This window comes from Papio anubis, chromosome 7 (genome assembly GCF_008728515.1).
Source record: "Papio anubis isolate 15944 chromosome 7, Panubis1.0, whole genome shotgun sequence".
Classification (NCBI taxonomy): Eukaryota; Metazoa; Chordata; class Mammalia; order Primates; family Cercopithecidae; genus Papio; species Papio anubis.
In genome coordinates, this window is record NC_044982.1 from 84,795,351 (window position 1) to 84,805,707 (window position 10,357).

At 38.4% G+C, this 10,357-nt stretch overlaps 2 protein-coding genes across 2 annotated transcripts; one reads left to right on the forward strand and one right to left on the reverse strand.

The window, feature by feature from the left end:
- The first annotated feature begins 1,998 nt into the window (after positions 1 to 1,998).
- On the forward strand, positions 1,999 to 3,110 carry LOC101000279 (olfactory receptor 4E1). The gene has a single exon (XM_031669200.1). The coding sequence runs from the start codon at positions 2,077 to 2,079 to the stop codon at positions 3,022 to 3,024; it is 948 nt and encodes a 315-aa protein (XP_031525060.1). The 5' UTR covers positions 1,999 to 2,076; the 3' UTR covers positions 3,025 to 3,110.
- A 3,347-nt stretch (positions 3,111 to 6,457) lies between these two features.
- On the reverse strand, positions 6,458 to 8,814 carry LOC100999946 (olfactory receptor 4E2). Its single transcript, XM_009211131.4, has one exon. The coding sequence runs from the start codon at positions 8,061 to 8,063 to the stop codon at positions 7,122 to 7,124; it is 942 nt and encodes a 313-aa protein (XP_009209395.2). The 5' UTR covers positions 8,064 to 8,814; the 3' UTR covers positions 6,458 to 7,121.
- Between the last annotated feature and the right edge of the window lie 1,543 nt (positions 8,815 to 10,357).

The following is a 10,357-nucleotide window of genomic DNA, read 5'->3' on the forward strand; positions in this document are numbered from 1 at the left end:
AACACAGCTCCATTTCTCAAAGCATTTTTTCCTTTGGCTCCACAGAAATAGAAAAAAAATTGATAATGATGGGAAAGGTTTAGTTTAAAATGTGTATTCATATTCTATGAGGAGAGAACAGAAGCCTTCACTTCAGACCTAGCTCTTGATCTGCACACCCTTTTCAGTGTGTGCAGGTGAAATTTCCCATACTGAATAAAATCCTAGCCCCATTCTTGGTCAGCTCTTCCGCTTTGAATTTTGCAACCATGAAAACAAGTGTAAATCAGGAACACTTTTAAAAAATCACTTCTTGGAGCAAAAGCTTCAAATGAATACTCGAAGAAAAATTTCTAAACAGTAAAATTAATCTATAGGTACATTTAGATGCTGCTGTAAACATTAATCCAAACACTGGACACAGTGAGTTTAATTTTTAAGTGTTAACCGAAAGACTTCCCTGGCCCCAAAAATGTCTTCTTTGCCACAGAACTGCTTTTCCAGTTCCTTGGTTTGACACTACCATTAGTCATTCCTCTGACATGGACAACAAAAAGGACTGTTATCTCAGAAGGCCAGCATGATAAGGTATAGGAGATATTTGATGAGAAAGAGAGAGCTAGGAGGAGATAAAGAGCTTTCTCTAGCCTATTTTCAGAAGCAGTGTGGGGTTGACTCATTAGTCTACCAGGGAGCCTGATCTTGAGGAATGATATATATCTCCAGTAGTTACCTGTGATAGGAAAGAAGTAGCAAGGATCGTGGGGACCAAACAACCAAGAGAGACAGCTTCCTTGGGTGGGCCATCCCTGGAAGGCTGTGTGCGTCAGGGCAACAACATGATGGAGGAAAGCTAGAAAAGAGAGGTTCCTCATAGTCCCCCTAACCCTGCCCCACAGTCTGACTCAGGACACCAAGGAGAGGAAGAGAGAGGCGACTAAGACATATTCTGTTTCACTCCCTGATTCTACCATCCACCACAAACGCTCAGACGAGAGTGGTGGTAGAGCAGAGAAAGCCTGAACCAAGAGTCGGGAGACCTGACCTCCAGAGCCAGCTGTGACTCCAGTTCCATGTAACCTTGGACCAGTTGATTTGCCTCTCTGTGCCTCATTTTCTCTATTTGTAAAATTTAAAAAAGTAGATTATATCAAGTCTCAATTCCCTTTAAGGGCTAAAATCCTGTGACTATAATGCATATACTCGTTATTAAAAAAAAAAAAAAAATAGTGGTGCTTGAGTCATAGGATAATTTAAAAGAAAATAACTATTTTCGTTTTACTTGTGGGCCAGTAAGTCAGACAACAGAATGGGACTTTGAAAAGAGCTAGAATAATCTGATCAAGACAGTAATGCTATAGGCTTGGATCTTGACATCCAGTTTAAGAATAAGTCTGCCCTCAGCTGAGGGGTGGAGGAGAGGTCAACTTCCACATTTTCCATGGCTTCCAGGGTTTTATCCTGCCTTCTCTAAATAATTGTTCAAGAACATCATAGTCACATTGCCAATTGTCCAGTAGCTTGATACAAAGCTTCTGCCCTCTGAAAGTTATATCGCGGAAATTACAGTCTCAGAGCCCCATGGCAAAGCCAACAGCAGAGCAAGTGGTTTGGATTGATGAAAAGTGCAGTCTACAGGACTATTTTAAAAAAAAAAAAACTATGTTCAGAAGCCAGATTTGTGTAGCCTTCAATAAATTATGTATTTGAGTTAAGGAGAATCTTAACTTCTTCTCCTGTAAAAATCCATAACCTAAATCTAAGCATTGATATCTTACTACATTAAGGGAGAAATAACTTGTTTGATCTTTCCCTCTCTCTCTCTCCCTCTTCAAGATTGTTTTATGTCTCTTAATGAATGAAGATTTTCTATTTTATTATTCCAAAAGTGTATGTTAAGTACCTACTATGGGTGTATCATGACATAAGATGTTAATGGGGATTTTTAAAAGAAATGCAAGATATTTTACCACAAATTCTAGATGGAGAGAAAAGGCATAAACACACAAGAAATTAAATGACCAAATGATTGATGCAGATATTAAGTGTTACATTAGATTTTTTTTCTAATTCTTTACAGGTTGTCTAACAAAGAGAATGGAAGAGGCTGTCCTACTCAATCAAACTTCCTTAGTGACATATTTCTGGCTTAGAGGTTTATCTGTAAATCAGAAGGCACAGATAGCTATGTTTTCCATGTTCCTCATTTTTTATGTCCTGACACTTATTGGGAACATTCTCATTGTCATAACTATTATCTATGACCACCAACTCCATACCCCCATGTATTTCTTCCTCAGCAACCTGTCCTTTATTGATGTCTGCCACTCCACTGTCACTGTCCCCAAGATGCTGAGAGACACCTGGTCAGAGGAAAAGCTTATCTCTTTTGATGCCTGTGTGACCCAGATGTTCTTCTTGCACCTCTTTGCCTGCACAGAGATCTTCCTCCTCACTGTCATGGCCTATGATCGGTATGTGGCCATTTGTAAACCCCTGCAGTACATGATAGTGATGAACTGGAAGGTATGCATGCTGCTGGCTGTGGCCCTCTGGACAGGAGGGACCATCCACTCCATAGCCCTCATCTCCCTCACCATCAAGCTGCCCTACTGTGGTCCTGATGAGATTGACAACTTCTTCTGTGATGTACCTCAGGTGATCAAGCTGGCCTGCACTGACACCCACGTCATTGAGATCCTCATAGTCTCCAACAGTGGACTGATCTCCGTGGTCTGTTTTGTGGTCCTGGTGGTGTCCTACGCAGTCATCCTGGTGAGTCTGAGGCAGCAGATCTTCAAGGGCAGGCGGAAGGCCCTGTCCACCTGTGCAGCCCATCTCACCGTAGTTACACTGTTCCTGGGACACTGCATCTTCATCTATTCCCGCCCATCCACCAGCCTCCCAGAGGACAAGGTGGTATCTGTGTTTTTCACTGCAGTCACCCCCCTGCTGAACCCCATTATCTATACCCTTAGGAATGAAGAAATGAAGAGTGCCTTCAACAAGTTAGTGGGGAGAAAGGAGAGGAAAGAAGAAAAATGAAAATGTCTACGTCCTTAGGATATGTGGTGCTCCAAATTAAAGAAATGCCTTGCAAAGAATAAGTTGCATACCATATTTATCAAACTGTGAGACTTATAAAATTATCCTTGGTCCAATATCCGAGAGTCGTAGCAATCATTATGGTTATTAATATCTTCTCTGTGCTGGAAATTATTCTAGGCACTGTGCATTTACTTAATTCTCACAACTTTGAAAGGTAGATACTATTATGCTTGTTTGTACATGAAGAAATTAAAGCTTAAAGAGAGCAAATAACACGCCCAAACTCACTCAGCTAGAAAACAATGAAGGCAGCATGTGAACCCAAGTGTATCAACTTAAACTCAAGCTGTTATCACAACATATACTGCCTCTTTCTGCTTTTCTGTTGGAGGGATAACCAAGGTCTAAACAAACCTTGGGATCTCTGGGCAGCCCTTGCCTGCATCATTCACCCAGATGCTCATATAAACAGCTTAGCAAACACTAGTGAAGCAGACGAAGTGAGTTTCCACATGACTTTGGTGACAGAGAAAGAAGACTTTGAACAGGTGAAGTTACTGACACTCTCAAGTATCCAGGCAAAATCTGCCATCAGAGCAATGAAATGGGGATATCTTATTATTCATTCATTTGACAAATATTTACTGAGCACTTATTACGTGCCAGATACTAGGTTTATAGCCATAAATAAGACATACATATAGTCTTTCCTTCATGGAGTTTAGGGTCTAGTGAAAATAGAAAACAAAAACATGAACAAACAAATTTTAACTACAGACTGTGAAAAATGCTATAAAACAGCAGGGTGCTGTCAGAGAGTATGGAAGAGACTTGCTTTAAATTAAGTGGTCAAGGATGGCCTCTCTGAGGAAGTTACATTTAAGATTAAAAGGAGCCAACCATGAGAAAAGAGAGGTGATGGACATTCTAGGCAGGGGAAACAGCCGGTGCAAAGATCTATGCTGGGAAAGACCTTGGCTTATTCAAGGAAGTGAATGATCAGTGTGATTACAGCTTAGACTATAAGGCAGAGAGTGGCAAGAGAGTGATGTCAGAGAGCTAAAAAGAATCTTTCCAGTACAATAAGAAGCCACCAGAATGATTTAAGCACAGATGTGGCATGAAATAATTTATGTTTTAATAAAATTATTTTAATATTATATAGAGAATTCACTCAACTAAGCAATAGCATCCAATATTGTTCTTAGAGTAATATTGGATGACTATTAAGTATTTAGTAATAAATACTTAGAAAACAACTTGGTAGAAAACACCAAGTTCGATAAACCATGGTCTGTAAACCAGCATCTTAAATCTCACTGTGGTGGCACATAGTGTAGCAGAATGGAATGTGGTGAGTGAACTGGGATATGAAGAGGATATCCCAGATAATGGCATCTCATATTCATGTTTACAAAAGAGCATGACACATTGGCAATCATCCGTTCATTCTCACTCCCTCACTAAGAAAGGCATGCTTAAATGCAACTGGGATTTCCTAGGTGCTCAGTGAGTGTATGGTCAATAAACCTGTGAGCCACAAGGCCTACATCATGATTTTCAGGAGGAAAATTTTTATTTGCTAGGAATTGTGTTAGGGAGGATATTCAGTTAATACAAGGCATTTCAGTTATAGAGAGGCATGATTTTAAAGGCATTCTGTAGGGCTTTCTGGATATCAAAAGTTAACTTTCAACAGAAAAATCTAATAATTAATAGAGTAGTTTCTTACCCAAAGATAACTCCTTGGAAGGTATAAAATGATATTTATTTGAACTTATTAGTGCAATAATTAAGCTGAATTTAAGAATTATAAAATTTATGTAAAATAAGTGCCCTTTTATTATAGGCAATGACAGGCAATAAGGAGAAATATCTAAATATCTTTCCAATGAGCTCAAATAGAACTGCTTGTGCAGGAATCAGCCATACAGAGGAACATGTGCAAAACTGTCATATTGTCGGTCAACAACACGATGCTTCAAGGTAGTCGTTAAGATTGTAGCTGGTAAAACTATAATGGAACAATGATGTGATGTTTGCTTATTTTTTTCATAGTAGCAAGCAAAATTTCTGACACTACCCATTTTTAGTCACACTAATCTTTACAACTCTCTGGGGAGGTAAAAATAAAACATTTAGGCTCTGTTTTACAGAAACAAAACTTTTCAGACTCAGAGACAAGATAAAGATGTATTTAATTACTAAATAAATAGTCTTAAAGAACAAAAATAAAAGATATTGACGCATGGCTCTGTGGTTTACTTACTTTAACAAGAAAGAGGAATAGTTATTTATTAATATAGAAATTTGCTAAGCAACTTTGTATTCAACAATTGAATTCTTCAGGTTACAACCATGTTCTACACAGTAAAGTAATGAATAGTGCCATAATACAAATAAACAAATAAGAGAGTGGGAATTTATTTCTGCATAAAAGATAATAATGAGTGTGAATACCTATTCACATAAAAGTCCAGAAACTAGAGGCATAATTAGATCATTTTTCTAAGTTTTAACATGTACATAGTAGTGATATCTGGACTTCATTTCATTCTTCAACTCTTACTATGACTCAAGTTTTATATGAGAATTGTAGGGGGCTGACCATATTCTACCCTTGTTTGTCAACTTGAAGCAATGATGTTTAGATATTTTCATGAACACCTCCCAGTTTAATTAATAGACTGCTTCTGATTCTTTGTCCTTTTGATTACTAAAAGGTAATCATGTATTAGCCTTTAGTTAGAGTTAGCGGGTCACTCACTCTGTATTGTGTATGTCTGTAATGTGTGGATGGCCATGTTATCTGCTCTCCAGCTCTCCAGAATACTCAAGTATTATTTCTATAAGTTGATAGACCATCTGGAAAATAGTGACAAAGACCCCAATCAATTATAAATTTTTTTCAGAATAAGCAAAGACACATATTTATACTTAATATTTTTATTATTAACCATATTTCATTTCATTCCATTAGCTCCATTAAAGTTGATATTGTATGGTAGCTCTCTGACCATCTATAGGATCTTCATTTACAGCTAATCCTACTGATTTCAGTCACAGAATATCATCATCATTACCTAAGAAATTTGTCATGGATCCTTCTTTATATGGACTTGCCCATTCCACAATAAACTGATATACTTCAGCCCAATGAGTGATAGTAGTTAATGATTAGCTGAGAGGGGCGAGTGCCTTGAACTCAGGAGTTTTGAGACCAGCCTGGCCAACGTGGTAAAACCCCATATCTACTAAAAATACAAAAATTAGCCAGGCATGGTGGCACGCACCTATACTCCCAGCTATGCAGGAGGTTGAGGCAGGAGAATCACTTAAACTTGGAGATGGAGGTTGCAGTAAGCTGAGATGAAGCCACTGCACTCCAGCCTGGGCAACAGAGTAATTAGAAAAAAAAAAACACTCGGCATTTTCTACCTTTTTAATTTTTACTATTCTGGTGGATGTATAGTTTTGTTTTGTTTTAACTTTTTATTTTGACAATAATTTCAGACTTAGAGGAAGTTGCAGGAATAGTACAAAAAATTCCTGTCTCAAAAAAAAAGTACAAAATAGATCTAGATGTGAGAGAATTACATTCAAAAGCAACAAAAGTTTAATTCAATACAAATAAGTAAAGGCTTATTTATACACTTGAAAATGTATTGGAAAGCAACAGTGAAACTACTATAATGTATAAATCACCGGAGTGATGTACAGCTTCCCAGAGGCAATATCCCACAGAGCAGTATAAATCAAGGGTCGATTCTCACTCTGCCTGCTCCTGAAACTGAGACTGAACTGGGTTCCCCAAATTGTATTCCTTTACTAATGAAATCAAAAGTTGTCTTTAAATTTTCCTGGGTTATTTTTCCTTATACCTTCCACTATGATCTTTTGCTTTATTTAAATAATAGTTAATAAGTTTTTATCTTCAATGAACAGAATAAGTTCTTATCTTTAATGAGCAGAAATCTGACCTGCTCCATGCCATTTTACCTAATTTACCAAGTTTTATAAGTTGATTTTGACACTTTACTTTTGCTCTTTCATTAAGGATGTGGCTGCAATTATGTCTACAATCCCAATGCCCATTATATATATGATTTCGTGAAAAAAACTTGTCTCTGCCTGAGCTGCTTCATGGCACTTTTTACCTCCTCATTCCTCAAGGTGTAAATGAAGGGATTCAGCAAAGGGGTGACCACTGTGTAGAAGACAGACACCACCTTGTCAATGGAGAAGCTGGTATCTGGCCGAGTATAGATGAAGATACATGGCCCAAAGAAGAGGGCAACCACCATGAAGTGAGCCGAGCAAGTAGACAGGGCTTTCCAGCGCCCTTCAGCTGAGTGTTTTCGAAGAGAAACCAGGATGACCGTATAGGAGGTGACCACGGCCAAGAAACAGGCGAGGGAGATGGTTCCACTATTGGACACAATCAGTATTCCTGTGAGGTATGTATCTGTGCAGGCCAGCTTGATAACAACAGGCACATCACAGAAGTAGCTGTCAATAATGTTGGGGCCACAGTAAGGTAGACGAATAGTCAAGAAGGTCTGCCCTAGTGAGTGAACGGTACCCCCCAACCAGAGAGCAAAGACAAGCTGTACACAGACTCTCATGTTCATCACATTGGGGTAGTGGAGTGGAGTGCAGATAGCCACATAACGATCATACGCCATAATGATCAGCAGAAAGATCTCAGCACAGGCAAAGAGATGTAGGAAGAAGAGCTGTGTGATGCAGTTGTCAAAGGAGATGGTCTTTCTCTCTAAAAGCAAACCCTCCAACATCTTAGGCACAGTGACAGATGAATGGCAGATGTCAATAAAGGACAGATTGCTCAGGAAGAAATACATGGGGGTATGGAAACTTGGAGTAAAGACTGTGGCAATGATGATGAGAATGTTCCCCAAAAGCGTTAGCACATAGATGGCTGAGAATGCCATGAAAAACAGTATCTCCAGCACCCAGTTATCAGTGAGTCCCAAGAAGACAAATTCAGTCACTCTTGTTTGGTTTAGAGTGTCCATTCAGTGAGCTTAGGGGGAGAAAAATGAAAGCTAGTTTTATTATTATAGAAATAGAAAAATAGTTTTATTATTATAGAAATAGAACTAACTGAAATGACTTTGTATTCTTATCTGAATTGCTAATTTATCATCAGAGCATATAGCTTATAAAATCAATTTAATAGTTGTTACAGTATACCCACTACTAACCAGGAGCCATGCCAGGCACTTCTATTTAAACACAACCACCTCATGGCACAGGAATCAATTGTTTCTGCCTTGCAGATGAGATCAGTGAGCCTTTACAAGAATAAATAAATGCCCAAAACCCTTAACCATTAGTTATTGGGCTCTTTTCATGTCAAACTAAAGCACTGATAACATTAAGCTAATATTCCAATACAACTCCCAACTAAATAATTTGACTCTTCCTATCAAATTAAATACACATTCAAAGCCTGCAACAGTCTGCTGCACATTTTCATTTGTTCAATATGAGTGTCCTTTTATTTTCCCTATTAATTCTTCTCTCCAGCCAAGCAAGTTACTGTCCTCCAGGCATCCTACCTCCCCCTACTTACTTTCCAAAATCTTTGTCTTTACTTTTTCTTTTCCCTGTGCTCAGAAAACATACACTCTATTCAAGTATACTCTCCTCACTTCATTATTGACTATTAATATACAAACAACTCCATTAAAAAATGGGCAAAGGACATGAACAGACACTTCTCAAAAGAAGACATTTATGCAGCCAAACAAACATGAAAATAAAGCTCAACACCACTGATCATTAGAGAAATGCAAATCGAAACCACAATGAGATACCATTGGCTATTATGAAAAAGTCAAAAAACAACAGAAGAACAGATGTTGGTGAGGTTGTGGAGGAAAAGGGACACTTTTACACTGTTGATGGGACTATAAATTAGTTCGACCATTGTGGAAGACAGTGTGGCAATTCCTCAAAGATCTAGAACCACAAATACCATTTGACCCAGCAATCCAATTACTGGGTATATACCCAAAGGAAAATAAATCATTCAATTATAAAGATACATGTACATGTATGTTCATTGCAGCACTGTTTACAATAACAAAGTCATGGAATCAGCCTAAATGCCCATCAATGATAGAATGAATAAAGAACATGTGGTACATAACACCATGGAATATTATGCAGCCATAAAAAGGAACAAGATCATGTCCTTTGCAGGGACATGAATAGACTTGGAAGCCGTTATCCTCAGCAGACTAATGCAGGAACAGAAAACCAAACACCACATGTTCCCATTTATAAGAGGGAGCTGAATAATGAGAACACATGGACCAACTCTACACCTGTGGAGGCCTGGGCTTAATAACTGATGATCTGTGCTGTAAACCACCATGCCACACGTTTACCTATGAAACAAAACTGCACATCCTGTACACGTATCCACGAACTTAAAAGCTGAAAAAAAAAAATACTATTCATCCTTCACTTCGTCTTTGACTATTGCAAAGAACACTACCTTTAAGAAAACTTTCCTGACCCAATCAAAGCCTATCTATTCCCTTTCAGGCTTCTTTTATGGTCCTTGACCTGTAAAATAAAGTAAAATATGATGCTCATTTTTGCCCTCCACTAAATCAAAAAAAAATTTTTTTTTGAGATGGAGTGTCGCTCTGTCACACAGGCTGGAGTGCAGTGGCATGATCTCGGCTCACTGTAAGCTCCGCCTTCCGGGTTCACGCCATTCTCCTGCCTCATCCTCCCAAGTAGCTGGGACTACAGGCACCCGCCACCACACCCGGCTAATTTTTTGGTATTTTTAGTGGATACGGGGTTTCACCGTGTTAGCCAGAGTGGTCTCAATCTCCTGACCTCGTGATCCGCCTGCCTCAGCATCCCAAAGTGCCGGGATTACAGGTGTGAGGCACCCCGCCCGGTCTAAAATTTTTTTAAGAGTGGTAACCACACAAAGGACTTATCCTTTGCAGTACTTAGTAGGTGCCTTGTACACATGGGTATGCAAAAAAATTTTTTTACTTGAACTGAACCTAACTTATTAGGCAGCCTGAAAAAGAACTCAAGCCTTCCTTCACAATGGAGCTAAGAAAATACTTAAGAAACTTACTTCTTTAAATTCTGTAATATGATATTATTGTATAAATACTAAAGTTATATTACCCTAACTTTTCATACTGATGGCTGGCCAAAAACTATAACAGTTGGGAAATAATTATCACAAACCACAAAAATAATTTATATTCTTGATCCAATTATTTCACTTGTAAGCATTCAAACTATGAAAAAAGCTAACTGCAAGGAAATA

Excerpts from the sequence above, each read along its gene's own strand:
- LOC100999946 (XM_009211131.4), bottom strand. The coding sequence starts at position 8,063 with ATGGACACTCTAAACCAAACAAGAGTGACTGAATTTGTCTTCTTGGGA.
- LOC101000279 (XM_031669200.1), top strand. The coding sequence starts at position 2,077 with ATGGAAGAGGCTGTCCTACTCAATCAAACTTCCTTAGTGACATATTTC.